Here is a 20,407-nt window from a genome sequence, read left to right as displayed (position 1 = left end):
ATACTAAAGGTCCTATTTCATTCAATAAGGCAAATAAATAAAACTAAAGCCTAACAACCTGGAAAGAAGACAACTGCTATTATTCAGACAACGTGTCTGATTATACCTATAAACATACTATCAAAATATACAGATAAACAATTATGGAATTCAAGTAAATTTAACAGTCAGTATACAAAAATCAAGTATATGTCTATATACTAGCAAATTATGTCTATAAACTAGCAAAAGATGAACAGCAAATTACAAAATGCAATGAAAAATAACAAATACCTAGAGATGAATGTAAAAGACATGCAAGATTTATATACTTAAACTACTGAAGGATGTTACAGAGGAACTAAATAAAAAGATATACCATGTTCATGGATTGGTGTAAACATGTCAATGCTCCCCAAACTGATCTTTAGATTCAATGCACTACAAACAAAACCCTAGAAGGTTATTTTGTGAGTACTGCAGAGCTGATTTTTAAAATATTCATGAAAAAGCAGAAGGTCAAGTAAAAGTAATCTTCAAGAACAACAAAGCTAGAGAAATTTTACTATATCAAGTCCTAGTAAGAAAGTGTGGTACTGGTGCAACTACAGGCAAATAATCCAATGCAACAGAACAGAAGAGAAACAAAACTACAAATACATGACCACATAATCTATGAAAAAGACATACTCCATATGGAATTAGAGCTATGCCTTAGAAGCAAAGGCTACATGCTAGGAATAAGAGCAAAACTGAAACAGACCAGCCCTAACAAAATCCAAAACCAACTCTCAACTGAGTTGTGTTGATCCACTAGTACTCTGGCTGCTTAAAGAAAATTTACCTCTCTTTGAAGGAAGGTAACATCATCAAGAGTCTACAATTTTTCACTACAATGTCTGGCATCCAATCAAAAATTACAAGGAAGTCTATGACAACAGGAGCAGCTGATGAGAAATCAAGAGAAAAAAATAAATAGAAACAGAGCTCCATTTAATTTACATACTGCAGTTATAAGACATACTTTTATGATTAATATATTCATGGAAACAGAGGGAAGGCTGAAGATGTCAAAACAGGCCTAGAATTCATTAAAGAAATGTCAAAACATAAATTCTTGGAATAAATACTGTAACTGAGATTAAGCATTTAGTAAAAGGATTTTACCAGTAGATTAGATACATAAGAACAGAATTAGTTAACAGGAATACAGGTCAGAAGAAGGTATCCAAAATGGCATACAGATCAAGAGGCAGCAAGAAAATACAGAAAAGAGAGTAAGATATATGAAACAATGAAAATGTCTAATATGTGTATCCAGAGTACCAAAAGTAGAGGAGACAATGACATAAAACCAGCATCTGCAGACTAGATAAGAATTTTCTAAACTGACAAGGCATCAAATTACAGATTTAATAAACTACATGTTCAAAGCAGGCTAAATACAAGGAAAACCAAGTCTAGACACATCATAATCAAATGCCTAAAAACCAAAGATGAAAAGTCCAAAAGCAGACAGAGGAGGAAATATATAAAAATTTTTCAGGGAGGGCTTCCCTGGTGGCACAGTGGTTGAGAGTCCGCCTGCTGATGCAGGGGACACGGGTTCATGCCCCAGTCCGGGAGGGTCCCACATGCTGCGGAGCGGCTGGGCCCGTGAGCCATGGCCGCTGAGCCTGCGCGTCCGGAGCCTGTGCTCCGCAACAGGAGAGGCCACGGCGGTGAGAGGCCCGCGTACCGCAAAAAAAAAAAAAAAAAAAAAAAAAAAAAAAAAAAATTGTAGAAGTAAAATATATGACAATAGCACAAATTCATGAAATTAAGCCATCAAAAGATTATCTAATTTCCTAAGTGGCAAAATTTCAGAAGATTTATGAATAATTTCCTACTAATTTAAGGTAGACTGTAATAAAAAAAGGGATATTGTAGTCTCTAGGATAATAACTAAAAGGAAAATAAAAACCATACAACTATAAAGCTGAGAGTTTAAAATAGAATACAAATATTTTACTAACACAAAAGGAGAAACAAAGGAATAAAAAAATGTGTGACAAGTGGAAAACGTGGTAAAATGAGTAGACAAACTCCAACTAAGTGACAGATGAGAAAATTTAAAGACCCTAAATAGAAATATAACATGTTCACAGATTAGAACTGTAAAAATAAAAACACAATCAGGTAACATCAGAATGTTAACAATTAAAGACTGACAATATCAAAAATCATAGTAACATTTAACTGAAAAATCTGAAATATTATTTTTTGAGTAAGAGCCTAATTAAGACAAGCTATTGGTGCCTTTAGATACAAGGTATGGATTACATAGAAAGGATTGACAGGGAATTCCCTGGTGGTCCAGTGGTTAGGACTCAGCACTATCACTGTGGTGGCCCGGGTTCAGTGCTTGGGGAACTAAGATCCTGCAAGCCACACAGCGCCACCAAAAAATAAAATTAAATGAAAATTAAAGTAAAAAAGAAAGAAAGAAACAATTGACAAGATCTAGTAAATTAAAAGATGGATCAGGGAGGCTGAAAAGACGCTCTTGTTTGAATAATGTTGCCCAGAATCAGGATGAGTATGTACAGCATACACATTAGGGACAAAGATAATAAATTAACTTTAGTAAATGAGATTGAGCTTTTGTGGGCCATCCAAGTGAAGCTGCCCAACAGGCAACAGGTCTGGGAGAACAGAGTACATATAGGAGTATTTGAGGACATGCAGAGTGAGAAGAGATGACTGTCAGTGATGTAAAGTACAGGGATCACCAACATTTAAGCATTAGATGAAGACCCTAAGGAGACTAATTAGGAATGGAAAAAGATAGAGCCATAAGAAAGTAGAGTCACAAAAGTTCCTATGGTACAGAGAGTTTCAACAGTTTACCAGGGAACAATAGAAGTTTCAAATAAAGCACAGAGGCCAAGTAAGGCCAGATCTGCGAAATGGTCCACTGAGTTTGGCAAGTGAAATACAATAAAAACTTGAGGTAGAGTAATTTCAATGAAAAGACAGAGGTAGCACCTAGTTTACAGTAGGTTGAAAAGCAAAGAATTAGAAAGAGAGAAATTATCACACTGCATTAAGTTTTCTGTTAACATGTTTCCATACAAATTTTAAGTCCCTTGAGGACAGAAAAGAAACCTTGTTTATCGCAGTTATCTAGGACAGTGCCTGACACGTAACTCAGTTTTGTCTTTTTGTTCTTTGGGAAAAAGCACTCATTTTCAATAACTTTAATATTACTCGGTTCATAAAATCAGGAAATCAAAGGATAAGGAATAATGGCCAAATGCATACATTAAATGGGTTACTGTTTGCTATACTGTATTAGGATTTCTAGAACAAATGAACAAACGAAAGAAAGGAAGGAGGAAAGAAGTTTTTTTAAACAAACACATTTAGGGTACTGTCCCCCAAAACATGTCGTTATCTTAAGGTAGAGTAAATAAGTAGGGAGTACCCTGAAATGAACCTAGAAAGAGATGAGCCCAACAACACAAGGGTCTCAAATCACATTTTAATGACCCTGGATTTCACTCTTAAGTACAATGGGAAGCCACCAAAGGATTATAAGCAGTACAGAGAGGGACAAAATTATGTAATTCAATTTACATTGCCAGAAAAAGAGAGACAACTCTGGAAAAAAGGTAGAAGGGGAGCAAGAGTGGAACCACCAAGACCAGCCTCCAAGTAAAACATGGTAACTTGAAAATGGCTGTGGAGATGACAAGAAATAGCCAATTCAAGGAACTCAAAACACTGGTCTCTAGTTTTTGAACATCGAGTCCTCTTACCTCTTTTTATTTAATGCTGTAGACTAAATTGAAAGTTAGAACCAATTCTTCAAAAAGGTAATTATATATGGCTTATAAAGCTAAACCAGTTTACCTTCTGACCACTAAACCACCTTGAGGACTTCACCTGAAGTCACTTCACAAATGAGAAACATACGCACAGAGTGATTCACTGCAACATTATTAGTACTATCAAAAAACTGAAAACCACCAAAATGCCCATTAATAAGATACCAGATGAATACCTGATAATATACTTGAGTACTATGCAACCACAAAATATGATGAGAAAGATCTCTGTGAACCAAAGACTCCCAGATGTATCATTTAATGAGAAAATCGAGGGGAAAATATTATATGCTACCTTTTGTATAAGAAGGTGGAGGGGAGATAAGACAGCATATTTTAGTATTTATTTTTCAAGAAATACAGGAAGCATAAACTAGAAATTAATGTAAAGATTACTGATAGGAGTAGGTAGGAGCAGGGACAGGAATGAATTACCTCACTATACCTTTTGATATAGTTGTGATTTTAAACAATGCAAATGTTTTACAGACCCAAAGTCAAACTGATAAAAAAGCAAACACTAAAATTCAATACAAATATCAAATCCAAAATATAACTGCACAGAAAAAAAATAATAATTCAAGTAACTTTTGAGATCACTACCTAACTGCATACCCCAAGGGGGTTAATTCTGCAAGAACAAATTGAACAGCAATGAAATCATGAACTTCACTCATAGGTTTGCTGTTGGCAGTGGTATCAATGTAGTAATTCTAAAACTATTTTGTGTATACTGTGGAATAAAGGAAACGAATAAATACAGATGTTGTTGAGAACAAGGTTTCATTACAGAAAAAGGGAGATTCAAATATAGATGGGGGTAGTTGAAGAAGAATTTTGTGGTAATGGATTTGAATGCAAAGTATCAGGATCCACTGAACCCAATTTTAGTTTTTAGTTTGTTTTTGAACAGTTCTAACTATTTGCAAAGGATTGATATTTCATGACTTCTATTCTCTGAGATAATGCAAAGAATAAAGAGAAAATTTACTTACTTAAAAAAAAGGCTAAAACTCATTCTATCTTGCAATTATATATGAGTACATTGAACCTTTTCATAAGCCTAAGACACATTATAGGATCCTACTGATTATATAATCCCTGCATCTTGTTTCATCACCCTAATAATGATTTCATGATTATTCATCAATTTTCCCAAACTATGCTTAAATAAAACTATATAACAAGTAATTGAGGAATCATGGAATCATCTAGAAGGAATATGCTATCAATAGTAAAAATCATTCTTCAGTTTTCTTACTGCATTGACCAAAGTACTGCATCATCTTTCAAAAAAGTGTAAAAGACTGAAGAAGACACCATCTTTGTAGTCTGATTTTAGCTTTCAAACACAATTGACAACTCAGAAATTTTCATTTTCTGTCCATAATGGGAAGGAGAAGAAAAGTGACAGAGAAAGACACTTCACAATTGTTAAACAAATTAAACTATGAATAAAAATGATAGCAGCTCTCTTCACCAGCACAGTCCAATAGAACTTTCTTTGATGATAGTAATCTTCAAAGTCAACACTGTCCAATGCAATAGCCAATGGCCATATGTGGCTATTGAGCACTTGAAATGTGGCTATTATGACTGAGAAACTTAACTTTTTTTAATTTTACTTAATTAGAATTTTAAACTTAATAGCCACACGTAGTTAGTGGCCACCATTTTGGATAGCACAACTAGATACAGATGATGGTGAAAATATTAATATAAATTAAATCTTAGATTATGAGTCTTCAGATGACAATTATCCTAGGTGAATTTTCTCAAAACTCAACAATCAATGAGTAATAAACAAAATTAACTCAAAGTTGATCAAAGACCTAAAAATAAGAGCTAAAACCATAAAACTCTCAGAAGAAAACCTAGGTGTAAATCTTCATGAACTTGGATTTGGCAATGGGTTCCTACATATGACACCAAAAGCAGAAGCAAAAAAAAGGAAAAAATAGATAAACTGGACTTCATCAAAATTTTAAAACTTGGGACTTCCCTGGTGGCCCAGTGGTTAAGAATCCGCCTGCCAATGCAGGAGACATAGGTTCAAGCCCTGGTCCAGGAAGATCCCACATGCCGCAGAGCAACTAAGCCCGTGCGCCACAACTACTGAGCCTACACTCTAGAGCCCGTGAGCCACAACGACTGAAGCCCATGCGCCTAGAACCCGTGCTCCACAACAAGAGAAGCCCCCGCAATGAGAAGCCCACGCACCACAACGAACAGTAGCCCCCACTCACAACAACTAGAGAAAGCCCACGCACAGCAATGAAGACCCAACGCAGCCAAAAAGTAAAATAAAATAAAAATTTTTTAAAAATTTATAAACTTTTGTGCATGAAAGGACATTATCATTAAAGTGAAAAGATAGCATACAGTATGGGAGAAAATATTTGTAAATCATACATCTGAAAAGGGTTTAAATACCTAGAATAAATAAAGAACAACTACAACTCAACAACAAAAAGATGACCCAATTTAAAAATAAGCAAAGGACTTAAATAGACAAACTTAAATTGACATTTCTCCAAAGAAAATACAAAAATGGCCAATAAACACATGAAAAGGGACTTCCCTGGTGGTCCAGTGGGTAAGACTCCGTGCTCCCAATGCAGGGGTCCAGAGTTCAATCCCTGGTCAGGGAACTAGATCCCGTATGCATGCCACAACTAAAGATCCCACATGCCCCACAAAGATCCCACGTACTGCAACTAAGACCCAGCACAGCCCCCAAAAACAAAAACAAACAAAAAACACACACATGAAAAGATGCTCAACATCCTTTTTCATTAGAGAAATGCAAATCAAAATCACAATAGGTCAATGACATTAACACCTATTAGGATAGCTCTATTCCAAAAAAAAAAAGAAAAGTGTTGACAAGGACGTGGAGAAATTGGAAACCTCATACATTGCTGGTGGGAATGTAAAACTGTGCCAACGCTGTGGAAAACAGTTTGGCAGTTCCTCAAAAAGTTAAACACAGTATTACCTTATGACTCAGCAATTCCACTCCTGGGTATATATCCCAAAGAACTGAAAACAGGGACTGTAACAGATAACTCATACACCATCGTTCATAGCCACATTATTCCAAGAGTAAAAAAGTAGAAACAATCCATGTATTCATCAACATTTGAATGGATAAACAAAATGTGGTATATGCATACAATGGAATATTATTCAGCCATAAAAAGGAGTAAAGTTGTAATACATGCCACAACACAGATGAACCTTGAAAACATTAAGCCAGTCACGAAAGGACAAGTACTGTATGATTCTACATCTATGAAATATCTAGAATTGGCAAATTCACATAGAAAGAAAGTAGATTAGAGATTACCAGGGGCTCAAGGGAGGGGAGAATTGGGCACTAGGTCTCAGTTCCCCATCTGTGAAATCAGAAGTTGGACTAAAACACTGGTTAAGTTTAGTTTAGTTCCTTGGACCACTTCCCTGGCGGCTACTGAAAGTGGGTGCAAGGAACAGAAATACTCATCCCCCTCCCAGCCCCTCCACACATGCAACTTCTCCCTCAATAACGCAGAGTAATTTAGCTTTCATCTGTTTTACATATTGGGTTTTTGAATAAGGTTTTATTTTAATGAAGAAAGCTGTGCCTTAAAAAAAAAAAAAGTTTGACTACCAGTAGTTTCTATGGTCTTTAAATCTAAATATTAAGAGTTTGGTTAATTTAGCTAATTGATACAAGTTACCCTCACTCCATCCTGTTAAAAAAGAGTCTCAATAATTTGTTTCATTAGAAACAAAAAAAGATTTTTACCAGTATTATGTACCTATATTTTGACAAATAAGTGCTATATAAAAAAGTTGACCCAAAAAGTTTTAAAAAAAAGCAGTTAAAAGTAAATAGCTTTACAAATTATTGTAGAAATAATACCAAAGATGGTTAAAATTCTCATTGAGGAAAAACTAAAACATGTCCAAAGGTATAAAAGCTCTTCCCTTGCAAGAAACGGAAATAAAGCCTGAAGACCCAGTTTGGTTTTGCTGCTGAAAAATGTACAAAATAACTTAGAAAAACCAGTTGAGGTCAAACGTTGTGAGCCCACTACTTGTACCTGCCTACTCTTGATCTGGGGAAAACTGATAACCATAGAGCAAGGCAGATCTGATGGTAGGACAGCCAAGAGTTCTCCATCTGTGAGTCCATCCTAACCTTCAAGTAAAAGTGATGGTTCCATCACAGTGAATGTAATTAATCTCACTGAACTGTACACTTAAAACTGATTAAAACAGGGGCTTCCCTGGTGGCACAGTGGTTCAGAGTCCGCCTGCCAATGCAGGGCACGGGTTCATGCTCTGGTCCAGGAAGATCCCACATACCACAGAGCGGCTGGGGCCATGAACCATGGACACTGAGCCTGCGTGTCCAGAGCCTGTGCTCCGCAACGGGAGAGGCCACAACAGTGAGGCTCGCGTACCGCAAAAAAAAAAAAAAAACTGATTAAAATAGTAATTTTTATTTTATACATATTTTATCATAATAAATAAAAATTGCTGGAAAAAAAGATCTCTAAATTCTATTTTTTTCCACTCCTACAAGTTTTTTGGCTTCTTGAGGACAGAGATTGGGGAGGAAAACCCTGAAGCACTGGAAATGAGTTTTGAAAGCAGGAATTATGTAAATGGTTTATGTTTGTACCTCCCTAAGTTCTAGAACAGACCATGCCAACCAGGAAGAGAACTACATATATTTGAATATAGCAGATGTTGAATAAAGGGGGACTGACTTGAAGGTGGAGAAAAAAAGAATCAATAAAGGAACAATATACTTCTAAGAACAAAAAAAAAAAGTAGGGTATTCTCACCCACTTAGTCATTCAACAAGAAAAACTTCGTATGTAACAGTGTGCAACAAGAACTTGGACATTTTTCTAAAAAGACATGTGGCAATATTCTTAAATCTCTTATGATCTTTGTGCACCAAACTTTACTTAATACAAAGAAGACTGCTGTGTTTAAATTCTTATTAAAATAGCCAATAAAAATGGGTTTCACTATCCCTTATCCTTACTTCTGTACATTACTTGTAAAAATTACTTTAAAAAATAAAAATTAAAAAGATCCCTTGGACCTAGATGGTAAATGGTGATGACTATTTTTGCTGGTATACTGAAGGTTAATACATTTCTTAGCACTGTCCACTGAAAGGGCCTTGATGCAATAATATCCCAGTGGCAATGAGCACAACTTGGGCCCAGATCTAGGTTTCTCAGCATTTCTCATTAAAAAGAACCAGGGCTCTTTGAAGAAATAGTCAATTTCAGAACTAAGACAAGAAAGCTACAAGGTAAGCCTGGACATCTTGTGCCAAAAAAAAAAAGGTAATGACCAAAGGGTAATGAGAAATGCCAAAAGGATGCAGGAGTCAGCCTGAAGGGGCTCCCACTGGCCAAATTTAGGACAATTCGAGCATCAAAAGGAAAAATGAAAAATTATAACACACTGAATTAAAAAACAAATAAAAAGGGTCTACACTAATACTAAAAGGGGGGAAAGGGCTCCTCTTTACAGAAAAATGCCAGCTATAAACATAGGTGGTTAGAAACTACTAATTTGCAAATACCAATATAATAATTGATTCAGGCAAGGATCATCCATGGTAAAGGGCTGTTGGGGAACAGGATATTTACAATGTCTTCAAGTATTTAGTAAGTACTTTTAAAGTTCTTATTCCTTACACAAGGGAACAGGTACCTAAGGTGAAGAGATATCGCAGGTACTACCTTAAACAAGTAACTAGCAACACCAATAATAGAATAAAGTAACACTGTATGTCTCCTGCTGTGATAAAATAGGAAGTCATTATCAACTATGTATTATTCTTGCCAAAAGTGATTATTTAATTCTGTTTCTTCACGAGTACATTCATCAGACATCTCTAAATCGTGGGCATTCTATAAGTAAACTTGTAAACTCTTCAAAAATACCAATTTCATAAAGACAAAAGAATGTAGAGGGATTGTTTCAGATGAAAGGAAATTAAAGAGATAAGACGCTAAATACAGCCTATGATTGGATCTTGGATTGAAAAATGTTATAAAGAACACTTTTAGAAAAACTGAGGAAATCTGAATATGCTAAATAATATTATTGTGTGTCAATGTTCATTTCTTGGGTGAAAAAAAAAGATATGATTATGTAGAAGAATGACCTTGCTCCAAAATGATATGTGCTTAAGTATTAGGACATGATAATATCTGCAATTTACTTTCAAATCGTTCTACAAGGAAAAAAAGAAAAGAAAATACAGATAGAGAAAGAAAAGGCAAATGAGACAAAATACGATTGATGACCCAAACTATTCTTTAAACTTTTCTGTTGTTTTACAATTTTTGAAAATAAAAAGCTGCTACTTTAAAAAAAAGAAAGAAAGAAAGAAAGAAAGAAAAACTGCCTTAGGGCAGACTAAAAAGATCTAGACTCACTAATCTGGAGATGAAGGCAAGAATGATACAAGCTAAAAGATTTTAAAACCCAATCTGACAACATTAGGAGAACAAAATCAAACAGTTATGATCACAGCTTAGACCCCGTGCACCTTCTTCTCCCTTTCCCCATCAGTGTTTTGGAACTATTCTTGTCTTATACTCCAATCTGGAGAGGCCTAACAGAATGAATATTGATTTTCTCCCCTTGAAATACTGTATTATAATGTTTACTAATAAAAGACTAAAACCAAAGTTGTTTCTTCTCATGGCACATGACTGGCATGATAATAATCACTAACAACAACCAAAACAAACTGTTTTAAAATAAAATATAACTCACAAGTTATGAGTTCTGAAAACCCATTTAGCTACAAAATGTATCTTTGGCTGTAAGCAAATATTCTTATGACTCTGCCTTTCTTAAAAATGATAAAAGAACTACATTAGAAAGATCAAATACACATTCTTCAATAAACTACTTATAACTACTCAATTTAGAAAAAGCATTTTATTTTACAAAAAAAAATGCAAATAGCCAATAAATACTTGAAAAGGTTATCAACCTCATTCACTAGTTATTATTAGAATGGCTAACAAATATGAAAAGGACAGACAGTACCAAGTGGTGATGAGGACGTGGAATAGCTGGAACTTTCACCACTGCTGATAGGAATGTAAACTGGCATAAGCACTTTGAAAAACAAGCATTGTAAGTAAAATTGAAGACACAAATACTCCATAAGAAAGTTCGGGGCAAAAACTAGAAACAACCTAAACTGTTCACCTGAAAAATTAAAGAGAGTTAATGAAGACTCTAACTTCAAATTTATAAATGTCTATCACAATGCCTGGCACACAAAAAAATTTATTCTATACAATGCAATCCCATCATTCCTCCCTTCATTCATGACAAATGGATTCTTGTCATTTAAGATTAGTATGATTCTCAAAACACATTTCAATGGTTTCTCACCTCACAAAAATAAAAACCAAAATCTTCAACAATGATCTAGTACAGCTCCTTACCTATCACAAACCATCTGTCATTTTAAATACGCCTATTCCACATCTTTACCACTAGAATGTGATCCCTGTGAAAACAAAGCCTTTATTTTGTTCACTACTGCATCTTCAGCAGAAGAAGACATTAAGTAGGTACAATCTGGCAGGTAGCAGGTACTCAATAAATATCTGCTGAAAAATTATATGCTTGGATTCTGGGCTTGGAAAGAAGAACAATACCTGTGGTATGGAGTACACGACTGACAGTTTCCTAAGCTATGTGCAGTTTATCATAAGAAATATGCAAACCAAAGTTAAATTAGCTGTTCTGCTTTATAAAAATTTGAAATATTTACTCTTAATGCATTTAATTCCCCAGGTTCTATATCAAGAAAGTATAAGTTATTCCAAAATTCCAAATTACACGAGCCACTCAGTTATAATTATAATAAACTAAATAATAACATTATCCTCATGAATTCTCCAAAGTTACCATGATCCTGCAAATAAACCTAGGAAAACAATACTATATACCACTTTTTCACTATACTATATAGCAGAATCTCAATAATTCTGTTAAAGATAATAGTGTCTGGAGATATAAAACTCGGATAGAAACATCACCTTAGCCAAGAAACCAGTATTTCAATAATGCAATTCAAAGACAGATCCAGATTTAACAAGTATGAGGAAACTTCCCTAGAACAGCCCAAGACACTCCACTGCAGCCCTAGGTTTAACTTTTACGGCACAGATCAGTCCAGAGAGGCTTCTAAGTAGATTCCATTTTTTCCCACCAAATACTTTACTCCTATTGGCAAAAACAGATTTAGTTAAAAGAAAAGAGGGGGAAAAAAAGGTGATCCAAGTTCCCTCTTGTCCCTGTATCTTTGGATAGAGAATTAACAATAAACAACATCTCTAGGGAAAAAAGAAAAGGAAACCACCTGGGGAACAGATATCTGAATAAATTGTACCTATCCGCTCTGGAATAAGAAACAAACCTGCCTAACTGGTCTTCAAACCAGCCAAGAGTAATCTGTCAGGAGCAGAAAATATTTAGCAATTAAAGATACAACATCCCATCTTTTATTAAAATTAATTAGGTTTTATCAATAGCCTTTCTTGAAAAAAAAAAATCCCATTCAATTCACTCACTTTTAGGTAAAATAAAAAGTGAAATTGTATGCTTTTAAAACATTTAGTGGTGCATTTTCCTATATAAACTGTGTGAATATTTATATACATATAATCATGACTAACCACACCACATAGTGTTCTACAATTTTTAATGACTGCACAAAATCTCCTCACACCAACCCCCTTATGTTGAATTTTTAGCTTTTTCATTATTATAAACAAACCTGCAGGGAACCTTTCTGTACATGTCATTTTGCTAGATTAAAAAAAAAAGAAATAAACAGAAGTTTTAACCAAAAAATCTTTTTTTGAAAATGTCAGCATTAATGCCAAAAATGAGAACAATATTCAAATATTTGATCCTGTCCATTTACTACAGATTTTGTCAGTTACTTAAGTTGTGGATCTTTCATGCCCCCCTCCTTTGTCTTTTTCCTTAGGTTACTAATTTTTTTTCCTTGTTATTCAGTGCTCCAAAGGATAAACAAGGAAAAAAACAGAGAGAGGGACCAAGATGAAATGTGTTACACTCCTTATCTGAACTAAAAAGAAAAAAATTGATGAGCAACATTTAAACCACTTTACCTAGCAGTCATTCTTAAGGTTCCCAGAGAAAATAATGCCCTGAACCTAAGGTATCCATTGCATATAAAGAATTCACTTCTCTCCTCTGCATCTAGAGCCTACTAGCTAGCTACCATCCTAGGGAAAACTGAAAAAATAGTCATTCAAATAATTTTCGTCAGGATTTAATTCTCTCACAGAACCCTGGTAGGGAAAGACAAGTCCTAAAACACATTTAATTAGACTTATATAAAGAAATACTAACTGCTATACTATAAAACTCCTATGACATTTTTTTCCTTTTCCTTCCAAGAATGTCCCAACACTTCCACTTATTAGAGTTCACTGTACTCCTACAGCTGCTGGGTTGGTTTTAAAGCCTAAAGTCCCTCACAAAAATCTGACTGATTTATTTATTTATTTATTTACTATTTACTATTTACTAGATACTGAACTATAATTAAAGGATAGCTATCTAACCAGTTTATCTTGTGGCCTCAAGGGTCTCTCCTGTCCACTGAAGCAGATCCGTTAAAATACAGTCTAGTCCATTTACTGAGGGACTTTATCATGAACTGGGAATGATTTTACATACCCATGACAGACATACACACGCTTATTTTATGTGCCAAAATAACATTAACACAGCACAGAAAAGTAATTTGGTACTATACTCAATGTCTACTGAAAACTGTCATCCAGGTTCCCATAGGACTGTAACTGAGAAGGCAGTTTTCAAATGCAACTGGATACCATACCAGAAAGCTGTTCAGAGCACCCCCAAACCGTATCCTTTGTATTTCAGACACACTAACATCAGAATAAAACCAAGGATTTCTCTTTTTAACATGCCAAATAGGAGAAAACATATCAAGTCAGCAGTAATGCAAACATCATACTATGAAGAAGGAGAGAGTTAATTCCTCTACAGAAAGACAGACAATGGGAACACCATCTTCTGAGGGTCTGTTTCACATTTTCTAAAAGACTAAAAAATGTAAATAGTTTTCGCCAAAAATGAACAAATTGGTTTCATGAAGGGCTGTCTTTTCTTCTTTCTTTATTCTTCTCGTAAAGAAAAAAAAAAAACACAGTCTTACAATTTAAACGCACCGAACTTGAATTTTTAAACCCCCAACTTGAAGAAAGCCAAGTTTAAAACCCAACCATTGTATATGGTATTAGAAAAAAAAAATGGCTCTCAGAAAGGGAAATCCAACGCACAAAATAATTTAGAACAACCAGAACAAAGTAGGAAAGGTTCCCACAATTCATCCTAACAGGTTATTTCCAAGCAAACCAGGATTTAAGTTCTATAAAAAGTTCCTTATCTAGCTAAACTGGGTATGTTTGTATACCTATGTAAGTAGTCATTTTTATACAGAAATGCTCAATAGAAAAAGTTAGGAATTCCCAGTGTTTATAGTTTTTAAACAACTTCCTAACCTTTATAATCATGATACTCTCAATATGACATATTTTAAGTAAATGAAACGTTGCCTTTCAAACTAAGAATTTCAAAGATAGTGAGAAACAAATGATACAGAATCCAAAGAGAAAAAAATCTCAGATTAAACAATAACACTGTATTTCTTAGACTGGTATACTTGTTCATATACAATCCCATTAGGAAATACAAAACTTTCTTTCCTCTTCACTGGTAGATTAAAACTCATTTATATAATTGAAGTTAAAATGTAATAAAACAGCATTCTATCATGACAAATACTAAACCAAAGCTGAAACTGCACATGAAGCGTTAGCGTTACAAACCTAGTAAAACTTTTAAGTGCAATCAGATAAAGAGCAACAAAGAGTATACATTTTACCAACGATGAGGTAACAAGCTAAAAAAAAAAATATAAGGTGAACTATTCATTCACAGCCTGTCTTTCACCGAGAATATTCCCACGCACTGCTGTACGAATTAAGATTAAAAACTCACTTTCATACACAAGTTAAACAGATTATCGCATCTCTTTTCCCCAACCCTCCCCTCCCTTCGAAGGTCAAAGTGCTCCAGACAAGACAACGAAAGCACGTGACAAAAGTTTCCCCAACACGCTTTCCAGGCCTGGAGGCTATGCTCCTCCCCCGTTCCGGGTCCGGGGTGAGCTAGGCCGGGACCAAAGGGCTGCGGCCCACCGAGGGCAGGACGGGGTCGGCGGGGACAAGCGGGGGTCAGCCCCCAGGCCCGTGGAGGGGTAACGGGGCGCCGAGGACGCGCCTGGGCGAGGGCGCCTCCCGAGACCGCTGGCGGAAGCGCGGGACGGAGCGCGGCCTGTTACCTTTTCCTGCTCCTCGCGGAGCCGCGCCACCTCTGGGGCGCGCAGCGGCGCCGCGGCCGAAGCCGAGGCCGAGGCGTGGGGCCCGGGGTCGGGCGGGGCCTCCATGGCGGGGCGCCGGGGCCTCAGCGGGGCGAACGAGTCCTAAACAAGTGTTTATGAAGGCGGCGTGGCCGGCGGCTGCCCAGCGCCCGCGTGCTCGCCCTCATGCACTGCGCGCCCCGCGCTGAGGAGGCCGCGCCCCACTTCTCTGCTACCGCGGCGGCAGCTGCTCGCGTCCGGGCTGCCCGCGGCCACATCTCACACGCGCATGCCGCCCGCCGCCGCCGGCGCCCCCGCCGCCGCGGGCTCGGAGCAACAGGCCGGCCGTTGAAGGCGAGAAGCCCCGATCCGGTGACTGGGCCGAGCCAGGCGTCCTGTGGCGGCCGCTCCTCCTCCGCACCTCCCCCGTAGGCCCCGCCCCTCGCCCCGCCCAGCGCGGCACGCTGGGAAGCGCACGCAGCCTCCGCCCTTCGTCACGCCCCCGGTGATCGCGTGGCGCAGGAGCGGTGCGGCGGCTGCTGTCTTATCTGGAGGCTAAGCTGACCTGTAGCCCTTTGGAAACTCATTCTAGGGAAGATCGACGGTCAGTTCACGGAGATGAGCCCTGTCTTAGCCTTGTGTCCCCCTAATGCCCCCAGTCGTTGAGCGCTGCATCTGGCGGTAGGAGCTTAATTCGTGCACTAGTGCTGGTTCATAAGCATATTTAATTTTAGCAAAGTCAACTCTTCCCTGTGCCTGTTTAATGAATTAAAATATGCGATTAAGTTTTGTTTGTGTGTTAATTACTGCACACACAATTTTTCCTTATATAAAGGTATTGTGCTTTAATTAACATATTGCTATGTATGGGCTATTTAAGAGACTTTTCAAGGATAACGTTGCCCATACTTTTCCTCTTATTTCAAAACTCCTGTGACCTCTCTCTCCTACAGCCTCTGTACACAGTAGGCACCCAATTAATGCTTAATGAATGGAATTGGCCTTGCCCTAACAATCATCTCTGCTCCAATACCTAACAGTGAGTTGGGTCCTGGTTCTTCAACGTTGTGCAAATGGCAATGGGCTGGGAGGTAGCTGCAGTTCTGACCCTGCTGTGCCTGCTTGCTAGATTTCTCTTCCCTTCTGGCCAGCTCCCCAGTCCAGATACGCCCTTTTTACATTTGCTTCACAGAAAGAAGTGAGGAAAATTTGGGCAAATGGTAAATGTTAATTGCTCTCTTTTCCTCACTACATATCCAACCTCTGAAACAGGCAGTCTCTGACTGCTCTAGCACCACACCATCTGTGTATCCTCAGCTACTTCAGTAGCTGCTTCTCTGGTCTCCCTGCTCTCACTTTCGCCCCCTGTAATGGACATTGGCAGCTGCCCACCCTATTTCCCCTCATTCAGATGTTCAAACCTAACCCACTTAGCTCTTGTGCCTGTGGGAAGTGACCCACCTGCGGCTCCAGTAGAAGGGTAAGTGCATTTATCTTCTAAGTAGTTGGTTCTATGTGCTGTCTACAAGAGACTCACTTTAGATTGAAAGACACAAAAGGGTTGAAAGTAAAAGGATGGTGCTGTGGGCTGAATTATCTCCCGCCTGAAATTACCATGTGGAAGTCCTAACACCCAGTACCTCAGAATGTGACTGTGCTTGGAGATAGGGCTTTAAATGTGATTAAGTTAAAATGAGGCCATTAGCGTGGGCCCTAATCCAATCTGGCTGGTATCTTTATAAGAAGAGGAAATTTGGAGACACAAAGAAAAGCCAGGGGCATACATGCACAGAGGGATAATCACATGAAGAGTCAGCAAGAGGGCTTCCAACTGCAAGCCAAGGAGAGAGGCCTCAGAGTTAGCCAACCCCTTCACACCTTAATCCTGGACTTCCATCCTCCAGAACTGTGAGAAAATAAATTTCTGCTGTTTAAGCCACCCAGTCTGTGGTATTTTGTTATGGTAGCCCTAGCAAATTAATACATCAATAACCTAACTGTATACTTTCAGGAACTAGAAAGAGAAAAACAAACAAAACCCAAAGCTAGCAGAAGAAAGAACAAAGATTAGACTAGCAAGAAACAGAGAATAGTAAAACAACAGAGAAAATCGATGAAACCAAAGGTGGTTCTTTGGAAAGATGAATAAAATTGACAACCTGTCCTAGATTAACTAAGAAAAAGAGAGAAGACTCCAATTACTAAAATTAGAAATAAAAGTAGGACAAAATTCCAATTTTACAGAAATAAACAGGATTATAGGAGAGTACTATAAACAATTGTATAACCTAGGTGAAATGGACAAATTCCTAGAAAAACAAAAACTAACAAAACTGACTCAAAAAGAAATAGAAAACTATGAAAGCCTATTAACAAGTAAGGAGAATGAATCACTAATCAAAATCCTCCCAACAAAGAAAAATCCAGATGGCTTCAAAGGTGGATTTAAAACATTTAAAGAAGAATTAACACCAATTCTTCTCAAACTCTTCCAAAAAACTGAAGAAGAGGGAACACATTCTGTGAGCTCAGCAAGACAAAGACACCAAAAGAAAAGAAAACTACAGACCATGTCCCTTATTAATATAAATGCAAAACCTCTCAATGAATACTAACACTGAATACTGAATTCAGGAGCATATTAAAAGGATTATACACCACGATCGTGTGGAATTTATCCCAGGAACACAAAGGTAGTTCACCATATGAAAATCAATGAAGATAATACACCACATTAATAGAATGAAGGAGAAAAAATTGCATGCTAATCTCAATTGATGCAGAAAAAAGCACTTGACAAAATCCAACATCCCTTTATGATAAAAACACTCAATAAACTAGGAATAGAAAGAAACCTCCTCAACATTGTAAAGGCCATACATGAAAAACCTATATCTAACATACTCAAGGGGGAAAGACTGAAAGTTTTTCCTCTGAGATCAGGAATAAGATAAGGATGTCTGCTTTTACCACTTTTATTCAACATAATACTGGAAGTTCTAATCAAAGAAATTAGACAAGATAAGGAAATGAAATGAAGCCAAATTGGGAAAAGATGTAAAATTATCTCTATTGGTAGATGTTATGATCCTATATGTAGAAAACTGTAAAGAATCCACAAGAAAAAAAAAACGTTAGAGTAATAAACTCAAAAAAGTTGCAGAATACATAATCAACCGACAAAAATCAGTTACATTTATATACACTAGCATAAAAAAAGAATAAAATATTTCGTAATGAATTTAAGCAAGGAGGCATAAGAATTGTGCACTGAAAACTATAAAACATTGTTAAAAGAAATTAAATAAAACACAAATAAATGGAAAGACATCTATTTTCATGGGTTGGAAGACTTAATATTGTTAAGATGAGAACTATTGTGGACTGAATGTGTGTTTCCTCAAAATTTATATGTTGAATCTTTGACCTTCAATGTACTGTATTTGGGATAGGTCCTTTATGGAGGTAATTAAGGTTAAATGAGGTCATAAAAGTGAGTCCCTGATCCAATAGGATTAGTGTCCTTTTAAAATGAGAGAGCTCACTCTCTCCACACACATACACTGAGGAAAGGCCTCTGGGAGACATAATGAGAAGGCAGACATCTACAAGCCAAAAGGAGAGCTCTCACTGAAAACTGAATTTGCTGTCGCCTTGATCATGGACTTCTACCCTCCTGAACTATGAGAAAATAAATTTCTCTTGTTGTATTTTGCTATAGCAACCCAAGCAAATTAATACAACAATGCTCCTCAAAGGAACTGACAGATTCAAAGCAATCTTTATGAAATCTCAATGCCATTTTTTGCAGAAGTACAAAAACCCAGCCTAACTCACATGGAATTGCAATAGATTCTGAATAGCCAAAACAATCCTGAAAAAGATAAAGTTCGGAAAAGTCTCATACTTGCTGATTTCAAAACTTACTAAAAAGCTACAGTAATCAAAACACTGGGTGACTAGCATAAGGATAAGCATATAGACCAATGGAATTTAATTCAAAAGCTCAAAAATGAATCCTCCCATTTATAGTAAATTGATTTTCGACAGGGGTTACAAAATCATTCAATCGGGAAAGGACAGTCTCTTCAACAAATTATCCTGGGACAATTGGATTCCATATGCAAAAGAATGAAGTTGGACCCTTAACTTATACCACTGAGGAGTCCTCAAGCCAAAGTTGGCCATCAAGGCTTATGACGTCTCCCATTAATGGGTCTGATTTAGTATCCCTGCCATGCCCAGTTATAAGCTGGGAGGCATGGCCTTGGCAATGGGTTTCAGAACATAGCGGCTGAAGCCTTTGGTCAGTTACACCCCTGCAATCAGAAATCTGCCACAGTCCACCACCGAGGACCGTGGGGTGGATGTCACAACTGGCTGGGCTGCTTGGGTCTCTCTGTCAGAATGGGACCTTGATGCACATAGATCAATGAAACAATAGAGAACAAAAAAATCAAATGATTTTTTTAACATCTTTATTGGGGTATAATTGCTTTACAATGGTGTGTTAGTTTATGCTTTATAACAAAGTGAATCAGTTATACATATACATATGTTCCCATATCTCTTCCCTCTTGTGTCTCCCTCCCTCCCACCCTCCCTATCCCACCCCTCCAGGCAGTCACAAAGCACCCAGCCGATATCCCTGTGCCATGCGGCTGCTTCCCACTAGCTATCTACCTTATGTTTGTTAGTGTGTATATGTCCATGACTCTCTCTCGCCCTGTCACAGCTCACCCTTCCCCCTCCCCATATCCTCAAGTCCGCTCTCCAATAGGTCTGTGTCTTTATTCCTGTCTTACCCCTAGGTTCTTCATGACATTGTTTTTTTCTTAAATTCCATATATATGTGTTAGCACACGGTATTTGTCTTTTTCTTTCTGACTTAATTCACTCTGTATGACAGACTCTAGGTCTATCCACCTCATTACAAATAGCTCAATTTCGTTTCTTTTTATGGCTGAGTAATATTCCATTGTATATATGTGCCACATCTTCTTTAGCAAATGATTTTTTACAAAGACGATGCAATGGAGAAGGAAGTCTTTCAAACAATGGTGCTAGAAAAATTGGACATCCATTT

At 37.2% G+C, this 20,407-nt stretch overlaps 1 protein-coding gene across 1 annotated transcript in view; it reads right to left on the bottom strand.

Annotated features, from left to right (window-relative positions):
• URI1 (URI1 prefoldin like chaperone) overlaps window positions 1-15,739 on the bottom strand; it is a 65,811-nt gene extending 50,072 nt beyond the window's left edge. The window contains exon 1 of the mRNA XM_019941009.3: window positions 15,304-15,739. Within this exon, the coding sequence (XP_019796568.1) occupies window positions 15,304-15,408 (105 nt within the window). The 5' untranslated portion in view covers window positions 15,409-15,739. The remainder of the gene's footprint in view (window positions 1-15,303) is intronic.
• Window positions 15,740-20,407: the final 4,668 nt, after the last annotated feature.

The sequence above is a fragment of the Tursiops truncatus genome, chromosome 19, assembly GCF_011762595.2.
Source record: "Tursiops truncatus isolate mTurTru1 chromosome 19, mTurTru1.mat.Y, whole genome shotgun sequence".
NCBI classification, from domain to species: domain Eukaryota; kingdom Metazoa; phylum Chordata; class Mammalia; order Artiodactyla; family Delphinidae; genus Tursiops; species Tursiops truncatus.
This window is presented reverse-complemented; position numbering and strand designations above follow the sequence as displayed.